The following is a 13,474-nucleotide window of genomic DNA, read 5'->3' as shown; positions in this document are numbered from 1 at the left end:
TAGTAGTTTGCATATTCAAAGTACTACACAGACAACTAAAATACAATTCCATTCCTGAAAAAGATATGAGCACTGTTATCTGCATTTTAGAGATTAGGAAACAGAGTCAGAGAGGGAGAGTGATTTGCTTAATATCATGCCATGAGTCATTCTGTGGACTGGCCTCGCAGCTGCAGCTGCTGTGAGGTGTGAGAGGAGCAGGCTGTAGCATCAAGGTAAACTACAGGTGAGTACAAATAATTTTTACAATTCTCTTCTCTTTTTTTTCTCATCTTTATTAGGGGCACTATAATGAAGCTTTTGGATATTTCAGTCGAGCTTTTGAGGCAGCAAACACTTTAAGTAGTTTGCCCTTAGTGGATGAAACAAAGACTTATTATGGCATTGCAAGGGCTCATAAAATGATGGTGGCATTTAACAACCATACAGAAGCAGCAGATCTCGTCAGCATGAAGTACCTGCTGTCATGGAAGGAGAACAGAAGTGACATGTGCACTGACCCTCTTACAGTCGGTAAGGCATTGGTTATGAAACACATTAGTGCTGTGTTGTCCTTAATGGTTAAGTCATTTTTCTTGTAGAGTTTTATTAAATTATTTTCTGGGTTTAATCACATTGGATTAGCCTTGTAGTGAATGGAAGTTAGATTTACTTCTTTGCATGTTTATTTTAAAGACTAAATTAAATAGGTTTAAATGCAATATAGCAGGGAGAAAAAGACTGTAGTAGTCTTCCATGGCTCGTGACTTTTTTCAGTGCTGTTTTTCAAAACATCACAGTTACAGGCAAAAAGTGATGTATTGGTTTAGTCAAATAGTCAGGAGTTTAAACTTCAAAAAAAACCCCTTCATTTGCAGTTGGTTCTTCAAGTGTACCCAAAAATAAGTTCCTTGTAATAAATAGCTTTCAGTTCTGTTTAAAACAGTGGACATAGTTCTGAATTCAGAAGAACATTCTGTTTTGTTTTTTGGCATCGTTATACCTGACATGGACATAGTATGATATTCCCACTGTAATATATGTTTAAATAAGACAATCAGAACTATACATTTTCTCCAAGTAATGATACTATTAAGCGGTATTGTCCTGGGAAGGAAGAGGCATAAGTCTACTCCTCTTAAAAATTTTCCTTTCTGCGTTCCCATGGTTGGGAGAGTGTGAATTTGGAGTAGAATGGGAAGAAATTACAACTATGGCAAAACTGTGATACTCATTTGTGATACTCATTTGCAGTAAAAGTTGGGAGTTGCAAAGTTATTAAGTGCTGTGTCCAAATTCTCTCAGTTATCTTGCTCCCAAGACAAAGAACCGTTTGTCTGCTGTTTTGGTGCGTACCTCTTCTTTTCATAGTATTTGAACAGTTAAATATAGATTCAGTTGTTACTTTTATATTAAACAAATAGTTAATAGTCTGATAATTGAAGATTTTAGCAGTTTAATAGGAGCCAGCTGGACACTAGAGGCAACACTGGAAGCAACTGAGAATTGTGTTGCAAGTACATTCACTGGTTTCTTGACTCAAAGAGCTGGCGATCTGGAGGGATGACAAATGAGGTAGTACTGTGTTGAGAGTGTCAGTGGTGGTAACAGGGCATTTCCTTCTTAATGCCAGTACATTTCTCTTACAATGAGTTTCTAGAGCTAAATGTGGAGTTTGTTACCTTATTAAGAGAAGCTCAAAAATACTATGATAGTCTCTCCTTTACATCTTTTGAGTGTATCTGCCCACTTAGCTTAACTGAGCTTTCTAGAAAATGCTTCCATGCTTGAAGATTATATTCTGATTTGGTTTTTTTTCTAGATGAATCACTTTCAGAAGTTAGCCAGTCTTCTTCACCACAGATAAACAAAGCAATCGTGATTCTGAGGGGCAGTGTTAAGCAGATGGTTCCTCTGCTATTTTCATCTCTTTATTATTCTGTGACAAAACTGTAGGGTCACTCTTCCACCTCAGTCCCAGGTAGCTGATAGTAAGTTGCTAGACTTGTATTGCAGGATGTCTGAGATGCTAAGGATTGCAACAGAGATGGTCAAAGAAGAATCCAATTTCAAGCAATTCTATATGCACTTCATATGAGGGTCCTTAACTGTAGCTGCAGTAAATAGGAGGTCAACAAAAATCACCAATGGCAACACCAAAAAATGGGAGCGTTGAAAAGACAATTAGGATGACCTTTGTATCTTCAATATGCAGGAGACTATTTTACTTCTTGCACCTAAAGGGTTTTTCCATTCAACTTTCATGCAATTCCTTCTCCAGACAGTTGGAATACTCAGATATTCTGAAATGATACATGTTGCTTTAAGCTTAAGTTTCCTGCTCCCCTTTAATAGGGCTTCAGGGATAAAAAGAGTATGATTAGAAAAGCCCGTTATTCCCTGGCAAGCATGGTACCAGAAACAAGTTTTGCCTGCTTGGATTCTCTTCCTTGAACACTTCTGCCTCGTTTACCGTCTGTTGCTTTCCGTATTAGTTTTCACTTTAGCTCCAGTTAACTCCAGGAACCCTGTGGCTACTGCATATTTAGCAGCTCTTCCAGTTCAGTATCATTTTTCTCATTAGTGCTCCAAGCTTACTGTCATGATACCCTGATTACATCCAGGAAAACATAGTGTCACACTGTCAGCACAATCTGTAACATTCTTTGTGTTTTGTGTGCCAGATCTGTAGTTAGTACTGGCATTACATTTTTAATATCTTTGTCTGGCAAAACATGGCCTGGCACCAGTTCAGTATTAGGTTTCACTGGCTTTCATTCTCAGGTGCAGCCCTTATCCTGTCTTCTAGCAGAGTGTCTGCGCGTCCTATGATGAACTCATCACTTTGGAAATTCCTGCTGTGATAATAGAATGGTATTTCTGGCTCTTTCAAACAGCTCAGCATTGATAATCTGCTCGATTTTTCTCAGTCTTTTTGAGGGTAAAACAGCTAAAGACAAGATTCAATGATAGTTCTTAATCTGCAGGGAAATCTAATGAAAGGAAAAAGGAAGGTACTAAGTTTTTATTTCTAACTGAGTAATTTTTCTGTGACAAAAAAAGAAAGAAAGGAAAAAAAAAAAGGTCATTTCAGCATTCTTAGGCAAAAGAAATACTTGGCCAGTTGAGGAACCATGACATTTAAATTCAAGCACTACTAGGTACCTTCTGTCTTTCAACTAAGGCTTATTTTTTAAATCAATCATTTCAATAACCACGCAGGAAGAACCATTAATTACTCAATTTACCTCAACATTTGTTAATAAAATAGATGTATTGACCAAAGATGTCGTAGACAAAAGGGACAGGATTGTCAAAAAACAGTATTTGTAAATGCAAAGGAGAATGTGTTTCTCTCCACTGTATTTGACTTAATCACCTGACTTCGCTTCCAAGAGTTATTTATGCCATTGTGAGATGTCAGTGCAAGTACAAATACATTTTTATTGTTTTCTTTTATATTTTGTCAAAACTATATAAAAAAATTGGGGGTGGAGATGACACGCAAAAAAGCTTGTGACTCCATGTTAAAGCCTGAAAAGGAACCCACAGCATGACTAACATTGCCTGGTGATAAAAATATATCACAGGTTTTTTACATAATAGTCTCCTTCTTGAAAGGAGAATAATAATTGAAGGTGCTGAAATAAGGAAAATTTTGGATCAAGCCCTATTTATTAAATGAAATGCTGCCCAGGAACTGGGTTCTCTGCAAGTCTGGCAAATTTTGGTTTAGGTCATTGCATCTGGCAAGGCTATGCCTCAGCAAGAGACCTTGGAAGCCTGGAATCATCTAGACAATTTTAAGACTAGAGTTAAAGTTAAAATGTATTGTTTTCCTCCTACTAAAGATTATTCAATTGTTTTCTTGAGAAACTCTATACGCTTTTGATTAGAGACTAGGATTTGTATTTACGTTTCATGATTTTTGGAGTATTGAACTTTGCAAAATTAGCACATTTTATTGTGGGGGGGTTCTGTGTGGTTTTAAATAATAGCTACAAATGCAGCATAAATGATTGTCTCATAGCATCAATTTCAAAGCCTTACAAACTATCTTGTACCATCAACTCTTTTTTGGAATGATCAGGGCTATTTCTAGCACCGCACACCTGAGCAGGCTTCAATGATTTAAAACACATGAACAAGCTAAAACTATAGCTTGGAAAATACAATCCAGTGAGCTTTTGTTCTTACTCCCAAATATGTATTCCTTCCTTGGCTCCCTTTTATGGATGTATCGCGTAGTGTGCTCCATAATGTGAATATGTCCTTTTTTGTTATGTAAAAAGTCAAATTGTCATATTACCAATTCACACTTTTAAAAGATCTTTAAGATGTTTTATAGTCATTTTTCTGTAAAAGATGTGGCTAAAACAAAATTGTCAATGTGGTGTAGAAGAGATCTCATCAGATGCATTTGAGGTCGAACTTGTATGTGATTTGTCATTCGTAAGTAAAAGGATTATCCCTAAAGAATGTTAGCTGGAAGTGAGATGTGAGATAAAGATTACACCAGACAAATTCTGAAAACGCTTCTGTACTGTAAGTTACCACAACCATGTAATTTATGTACCATTTTAGTAATAGTGTGATTAGTGTGCTTCATAATGTGATAAATTGTTGTTTTTGTTTTTAAAACCATCTCATTTTCTCTAAAGTACATTAATTCCAGGAATACTTGTAACATTACAGATCTTGGCTTTTCCTCCATTAACAAATTATTAGTTATGCATCCTAGTAAAACTGTTATGCCATGGTACTGTACCCAAAATGCCTGACTGTCCTGATGAAAACTGGTTTTAATTTTTTTTGGGGGGGAGTTTTTTTGTTTTTTAAGTACATTATCAATTGTACTTTGCATCTGCCCAGTAAACATTCATCAGGGTAGCGTTTTTTTTTTTTAATCTGAGAACATGTAAGAGAAAGATGCACTGATCAAAAACAGCATTTTAGTCTTTGTACCTTACACAGGTGTGCATTCTTAAAATACATTTCTTACATGGTATCAGTGGAAAGGTAGAGGCTTGTGCTGGCAGGTTCCTTTCACTGCTTGTTTCATATTTAAGCCACTGTCATAGAGGTGGGACTGTAAGAACTGTGCACATGCATGCTCTCCCTCAGAGCCACTGTGTGTGTCTATCTGTCTGGTCTGTTGTTTGGCTAGCTTATTAATAAGCCCTATTCTGTAGTTAGCATGTATAGAAACCAAATACATAGGCTTGTATGGTGACTGAAATTAGTATGTAATCTTAATATATTCTTTTAATAAGTTTGTGCTTGATAGTATATTAGTGGGCTTCAACTAACTTGCTATTGAGTGTTATTAAAGATAATAAAATGTTTACACTGTCAATGACAAAGTAGTTAGACTGACTTTTGAACAGACCAAACCATGATTTCCTTCCCACTCACCGCTGTAAAGAAGGTTGGAGTGGTTCAGACCATCATTTGGGAGTGCTGTGAACAGTTGTGAATGACTGCAGTTCCTGTGCCTGCCAGCGACCTTCTGGGCCCTCTCCGCCCTCTCTCTGGCCTGTTCACTGTGCAAGAACCTCAGTTAATGCCTATTACGCTCAGTGGAACGAGGGCCTCTAATGGACCTCTAATGCTTCAAGGCCTATATGTTTCTGATTTTGTGTCAATAGAGAGTTACAGAAGTGGAGAGATTATTTAAATTTTCAAAATAGTAAGTCTGGCCAAAAATGATGAGAAATAGAAAAGGAATCTTTAATTCCCTCCCACCCCCCAGAAGATACTCCTGACCATAAAAGAGGGGAATTATATATTTGTTCACCCTGTTAAATAAGAACAATGACTTAAACTATGGAAAGGAAGTGTGTGACTAAATACAAAATCGAAGGCTGCCCCTGTGCCCGAGTCACAAAGGCTTGGTTCATAACATGGATTTCCAAAAGTGACTCAAGTGCTTCTGTATCTCTTGTTGGAATTCAGAGGATGGTTTCCCCACACTTCTGTGTAGGGTTTATTAAATACGAAAATCCAATAGTCTACTTTCTTCTGGAAGAACAGTGTGGTTAGAAATGCCAAAATGTATACATTTTGAAAATGACTAGCAAAAACAAGGGTTTAGAGGTGGTTCTGTCATTAATTTTTTCCCTAAGATTATCTGGGCTTGTATTGCTTCTTCTCATTCACATCACTTAACAGTCATCAGTTGCTGAATTTTATCTGATCTCACTTTTTGATTTTTTCAAAAATCTCAATTAATCATAGTTTTTTATACTGCTGTACATGTGATATTAATGCAAACAACCTTAAGTAAATGTTGAAGAAATGTGACTGGCCGATATGGTAGAAAGAACTACCTGGGCAAATTCCAGTAGACAGAAAACAGATGTTAAATGGTTGCTTCTTCAATTCACGGAGGTGAAATATAGGATGATAACTCTGAATGGAAAAATATATTTAAGTGCTATACTTGGATATTTTTAGAAAGTGGAGGTGATTATTGGTGGGACTACAGAGAGGATTAAGTGGTGGGGGGGGGGGGGGAACTGAGGATGATGAGAACATTAGTTGGCCTGTTGTGGTCAAGGATTAGAAGCACTAGGTTCTCAGAGAAGCCTCTGAGACATAGTGTAAACATTGTTCACACCAGTTTTGCCATGAGCACAGTAGCTTGTTCTGTTTTATGCTGATGGCTGAAGTTTGTCTGAGGAAAACATAGTAGGAGAATACTGATATTCAGTAGTCTGGTACTTTATACAGATGCATTGTACAGATTTTTTTTTCTTTTTTCCTGTGATGTCTTTATAAGTACTGCATTAAATAATCAGGAACTGACACACAGGATCAGATCTAGGTCAGGTCTAGCATGGCAGTACCAGATTTCAGAAGAGGGCTCATAGAAATTTTTAAGTGTAACCATGGAATAATGTGTTAGAAGTTTCTTCTTACTCTTTGCTAACAGTCAGAAGTCATTTACGTCTAAGTAGTAGTATATTTCTTCCAAAAGTACATTATCATCTTAACATGATTGTCAGCATTCTTGTCATCTACAGCTATAGGAAAATATCTTACAGGAGAAGGATTTAGATTTCTCATCTGAATTTTTCTGGCATCTGATACTTTTCTGTAGAGACTTCTAAATCTTACCATGCATTTGCTTTAGTGATATCCTGTGCTAAATATCAGTGGCATCCAGCTGTGTTTTCTCAGACAAGCTTTCTAGATCAGCAAAAAATGTTGCCTAAATAAGTCAAATTGTTCTTTCTTGTGGAAGGAAAAAAAAGTAGAAGTGGTGTTCAAACTACAGTATACTGTCCGAGCCTTTAGGACAGCTTTATGCACTGAAATAGTGTAGCTTCAGCGTTTCTATGGAGAAGAGGGGGGAAAAAAAGAGTTCCGTACCAAAATAAAAGAAGTGAAAATTCTTGGGGCAGAACCTCAGTCCAGCTCTGATCCTGTAGGCCGCTTAAATGGTGCAAAAGAAATGGAGGTTCTCTACCAACCCTGTTGGATCACTTCTGGAGAAATCCTTTGATTTGGAGGCACCTTGAAGTTTCAGGTGTATTTCACATGCCTGCAGTCCATAGCATAAGAAATGCATTGAAGAAGAGAAGAGTCATAAAGCAGAACAGCTGGTGGCTGCTGTGCCCTGGCAATTGTAGGTCCAAAGGAAGCATAAGCAGTTGGCATACTTTGAAGTGGCCCTAGGGCTTCTCCACATGTGCCCATCATAGGCCCCTTTCCTTTGCTGCCCACATGAGCAGAGATGTGTCTGGTGGTTTTATGCTCTTGTTCTCAAAAGAGAAAATTGATCCTCAGAGTGCACCAAAGCGCTTTTGGTTCTGTTTAGTATCAAGAAGGTTGTTGTCATTTAGACTTCACAGAACAACCTTTCATTGATGCTGTCTGCAAACATGCTACCTGAGAGAGATTGACCTCAGGCCAACAAGAATACAGTTCTCTGCTGCAAACCCTTCCTTACCAAAAGGTCCTTGATAAACTTTGGACACAGAAAATCAAAGCCAAGACAAAGAAACTGTATTCAGTGTATGTTTTCTGTAACAGAGCTAGGTCATCTCAGGAATCACAGTCAGTGCATCAAACACCTTCCTCCTCCCTGGTCTCCCAAGCCAGCTTTTTTTTTTTTTTCCTGCATCTTTGGAGTTTTTCTGAGATGCCTTCCCTGCCTATCCATATCTTTTTGTGTTCTTATATTTAAGTAACAAATTGCTGTTTCTGTTAAGACTCTGTGGTCTGAAGATGGTCAAGATTCAAATGATTTATCTTCAGAATGAGCAAATCTATTTAAGAAAATGAAATATCAAACTTAGACAATTAATGTATCTGTGAAACCATGTCTTTTGCCCATAAAACTGCCTTTTTATTCTTTTCTGAGACCCTTCAGAATATTTTGTCATCTTTCTCATTTCCTGAAACAGTTCTTTTCTTTTTGTCTCTCTTCTGTACCCTGCAATATAAAAGTGAAGAATGGGGGGGAGAGAAAGAGAGAACAAGAGAAAAGTAAATTTTTCTCCCTCCTCTTCAGGTAAGTTGATTAACACAGAGTTGGCAAGTATCAAAAGAGCCTTCAAGGAGATCTTAATCACCTGCGCAATGGATAAGTTTAAGTATACAACTAGGTGACAAATTAGCTTGAAGATCCAAATGCATGCTTAAATAGATGACGATGACCATGCCCCCAGGCTCACCACTTGTTTCTGCTTGCTTAGTTAAGCATTCAGTATTATCTGTAATACAGAATATTCCCATTTAAGGCTTATATATATGAGTCTTGCCACGGAGCCAAGTAATTATACAGTGTTTTCTGTAGTATGCCGTATAAGTACATCATTTTGAACATGGAGCTATTCTCCTGTAATACTGACATTACTAAGTATCAGACAGAGTAAATGGTCGGGAGAGCCTGATTCAGAATAGTTCTGAATGAAAGTTTTTCTTATTTTTCCATGGTAGCTACAGCACTTTGAAATTCACTTTTGTAAAAATTCCAGCATATTTTTGAAATTTTGAAATATAGTTGCTATGTATGTTAGTCAAACACAATGTAGCTGGTGTCGACTCCTGTGGGGAACTAATCTCCTGCAGCTCTTTTCGAAGTGAGAACTACAAGTTTCCAGCACATTTTGCAGCTAAACCTTGTGCTTTTTCTTGTGCTAAACATAGTAACTATGAAAGCTGATATTCAAACTGGGTCTTTCTTTATGAAGGTATATTTCATATTGCCTGATATTTACAAATTGTGTGAACACAGTGGGTTCTGCTTGGACATTGAGCTGCCTGATGGCTTCTGTAAGTCAAGTCTGGGCATCTGAGTGATAGCACTCTGCACTCAACTCATTGCAGATATAAAATTGAACCTGAAAAATGGAGGACTGGTATGCCATCTAGCAGTGTTACTCAGCTCATGCTGTGCACCCAGAGAGTTTGAGGAACAGGAACTCCAGATCTTGCCGCATTAGTTGCAAGGGAAATCAACACATTATATTCCATATAAACCCGTAGGGGAGAGGGATGCATGCTGCACAGCATTGGTAGTTCTGGGTGTCCATCAGCTTCTTATCCTGGATGCACACTTGCAGCCCTCTGTTTTCCTTCCACCTTTTTTATCTCAGTGGAAAATGCCACTTCAGGGTGCTGTGTAGCCCTGTCCTCTGACTCCAGAGCATGTCAGTCTGCTGAACAGCATCTAGAGTGTGTCATTCTCCAAGCGTGAGCCTGGCCTCACTGGTATTCTTAGCAAACCCTTCATGGCTCAATGTTGAGACTGAAACTAAAGAAAATTATATTTTATTTGGTTGATAAATTCATATATGTACAGTTATATGCGCAGTCATAAGAAAATTGAGATGAAACATTGATTAATTTGAGCGTTAGGAAATCAGCTGAAATATTAGAGGATAACTTTTTGTGTTCTTGTTGTCTTTTATGTGACTTGAAGTGGTTCACTTTTTACATGGGAGAAAGCAATACTCCTATTGCCATATTAAAACTGTTTACAGCTAATCTGTTGCAGTCATAGTTATCACCAGAAAAAGATTGTTCCAGCTATTAGGTTTGAAATTTGATTTATATAAACGTAATTGGTTTTGGTTCAAAACTAAAAATATTTCTTTGTCTCATATACTTTGATATGTTTATAATGATTTTACTGCAATTATGTTTGCTGTATGGAAGGCATGTGTGTGTATATATACATGTGTGTATACATATGTACAGATACACAAATACATGTACTTCTGTATATGTACATAGAGACTGCATGGCAAAGAGAAGGAAATATTGCAAATACTTTAAAAATTGTGGGCCAGATGCTGCTTTTTGTTATGCCTATATAATCATGTTGATTTGGAGGAGAGTTGCACAGGTGTAACTAAGAGCAGAATTTGTCCCTTTTATCTGAGGTGAATCGTCAAAAACTTTTAGGTAAGCAGGTTTCAAATAACTGGGGAAGTTACTAGGTATGAGTTTCATGCTGGAGGACATAACCTAGATTCAGATAAGAAGGAGGTTCAGATTAAAGGGATTATAATAAATAGATTTTATTGTATTATATCTTGCATTTATAAACAGGTTTTGCTTGAGCATTTGTGTCCAGAAGCACTGGAAAGTATATTACTTGGCTGATCATAGTACTAGTATGTTTAAGGAATGATCAAGGAACTCCAAAATTAGGAAGATGCACATACAGTTTGGATACATCCGTAGGAAAATACGGGGTTAAAGTGGACTATATTTTAAGCAGTGTTCAGTTGACTTGCTGCGTGGGGAGAGACTGAGCAGTCCTGGCTAATGACTTGTAGGTACTGAATCCTCAGGTCTCTCAGGTGGTTTCACTCGACCAGTTTCAGCAGAATGATGAAAAGGTTGAGATAAAATAAACTGACAGTTGCTACTCATCGCAGGCAGCAAGCTGTACCCTGGCAGATGAGACCCTGGGAGCCCTCTTTTTTAAACAAAGGCTTTCACTGCAGTGAGCAATGAACTCCACACAAAAAGGGAAAAAGAGAGAGATTGGCAGCTGGTGACCGACAGGAGGAGGGAAAGGAGGGAAACTGAGAAACACAGCAATTGTTGGCTAATTAGAAGCCATTCCCACCTACTTAATACCAACCCATTAAGCAGAAAACACTTTTCATCTCACGCTCGCTGCCACACATGACATTATACTCCAATCAATACCCTCCCACTGGCTGCCCCAGCACCCACAAATGAATACATTGCAGTTCAAGAATGCAGTAATTGAGTTGGGGCAGTGAAACTGCAGCTCTCCCAGTCAAGATCTTCCTCTGAAGATACTACTATAGTGTTTGTGATGCTTAGATAAAGAAATCAAATCCCTATATTGACAGCTGTCAACAACTGGCAAATGGAAAAAGTGAACGATGAATGCATTTTAACCTTTGATTGGAGAGATTAAGTGTTATTTTCACATTATTTTTCCCACTTAAGTAAAAGATCTAAGAGAGTAAAAGATCTGGGCTTTTTGGTTGTTTAGACTTTTCTGGGGCCTTTTCAACTCTGATCCTCAGTCATATCTACAGAATACAACAACATGCATATGATTTGTGTTCATGCAGCAATACATTATTTTCTAAAAGTGTGGATTTTTTGTTTTTTGGGGTTTTTTAAAAATTTTATAGGCTTTGTATACTCAGGCTGGTTTTTGTTTCATTTTAAGTCCTACTCTAATTTTTAGAGATTATATTTTAAAATGTACAGTTTGGACTGACTCAACAGGTCCACAATAATATACTGTGTGGCAGATTCAGGATCGTGTGTTTAAGTCCTACAGTTAGATTCTTGCAGCCTTTATTTTCAAATTAAATCCCTTGTTCCCTGAGCCATCTGGAGTTGATAATACTATGCACAGACTGCAGTATAAGGTAATATGATGCACTGACTGCAGTATAATTCCTTCTCCATGTCAGTTTTGTGTCTGGAGAATCAAAGCAGCAGGACACTGTTACTCTCCCAACTTGATTAGGGTGAAGAAGACATCAGTATGGTCTGATGGAAGTGCTAGAAGGAGATCCTAATGCAACACAAGGCATCTCTCCATCCTTTTCAATTCCTAAGTGAAATAAATATCATTATGGGAAAACCCAGATTCCTTACAGTGCCAGTTTGAAACTGTCTTTTTGAGGCAGATAAATTGTATACTGTCATATCTGATAATGTGTTTCTGCAGAAAGAGACTGAGATCTTGTGTGTGGCTCACTGACATAGGAATATTGTGGCATTTGCAGTAAGCAGTTTCTTCAGATTCTCTTTGCCAAAGTACTTCTTCCATGTGCAGCTGTACAACGTGCTATTGCCTAGCAGATGCGTTAAACCCCTGAGTTAGGCTGAACTATTGGACTAATGCGGTGCCTATTACTAGAGGCTCTTGCTCTCTAACTCCCTATCTATATCAGAGTAAGGACAGTTAAAGCTGAGCAAAGAGCAGGAGATAAGGCCAAGAGTAGCAAACACTTTGCATCCTTTGAGACTGTCAAGGAGACTGTGCTGCTTTGTTGTCTCTTTCCAGTTATAATATATTTTCTTTTAAACTTACTAGTACAATTGTCATTAATTTTAATGCATTTAATTTGTTGGTTTGTTCATGTATTGTAAAGCACTTTTCAGCTGATTCTTTGTGTATGTTCTGGGTTTTCTTTTGATTACATGTTAATGACAATCTTAGCAAAAGATTTGACCTCGGTGTGGGCTGTAAATAGCAAAGAATCTTCTTCTGATAGAAAAAGCTGGAATCTTCACCACTCATGAAGGTGCAAAAACCCAAAATGCAAGAAACAGAAATTGAATATGGTGAGGCAGTGGGGCAGAGGTTGTTTTAATTACCTCAAGATGCTTGGATGGGACAATGAAAGATACATTCAGTTTCCGCATAGGTATAGCCTGCTTTTTTTTTTTCTTTTGAATAATCTGGTTCTAAAACATTTGTTTCTGTGGACTATGGGACTTTGCTTCATTTAAACGCAGAGGTTTGTAAGTTCAGTCTGACTTCATGCCAGTTAGAAGGATCAGAGGCAGGCTAGGGAAAATGTGAAGAGCAGTTGGCAGTCTTTCCATTTCTCAGTGCCAAAGCCTGTGGGGTTAATTTGAAGATACCCAAATCACCTGGCAGCAGCATCTCTAGCCTTTTCCAGAACTGTGGAATTTAATGAGCTGGAAGAATAAAAATAGGATCATAGAAAAAATAGTAATAGAAAGGGCTTTAAGAAGTTATCTGCTCCAACCTCTAGGGAGGAGCAACTATGCTCTGCTCTTTATGTCGTTCCTAACAAAAGTTTGTCTCGCCTGTTCTTAAAGATACCCAGTGATGGACCTTCCAGGGCATGTATAGAGAGTGCGTGCTAAGGGTAAAATAATGCAGCCTTAGAAAGTTTTTAATGTCTAAACTGATTTTTTTTTCTATAATTCACACTCAGTATGTAACCAGTAGAAATCCATTACCTCCATCTTTGCAGAAACCTTGAAGAAAAGAATTATCTGACATGTG

General features: G+C 37.7%; 1 protein-coding gene across 3 annotated transcripts in view; it reads left to right on the top strand.

The window, feature by feature from the left end:
• The window catches only part of TTC29 (tetratricopeptide repeat domain 29), a 137,611-nt gene that overhangs the window by 83,195 nt on the left and 40,942 nt on the right, over nucleotides 1-13,474 (top strand). For all 3 annotated transcript variants that reach the window (XM_064510783.1, XM_064510785.1, XM_064510784.1), the window contains exon 10: nucleotides 282-513. In XM_064510783.1, the coding sequence (XP_064366853.1) occupies nucleotides 282-513 (232 nt within the window). The remainder of the gene's footprint in view (nucleotides 1-281; nucleotides 514-13,474) is intronic.

The sequence above is a fragment of the Dromaius novaehollandiae genome, chromosome 4 (genome assembly GCF_036370855.1).
Source record: "Dromaius novaehollandiae isolate bDroNov1 chromosome 4, bDroNov1.hap1, whole genome shotgun sequence".
Lineage (NCBI taxonomy): Eukaryota > Metazoa > Chordata > Aves > Casuariiformes > Dromaiidae > Dromaius > Dromaius novaehollandiae.
Note: the sequence above shows the minus strand (reverse complement) of the source record. Positions and strands in the feature narration are given on the sequence as shown.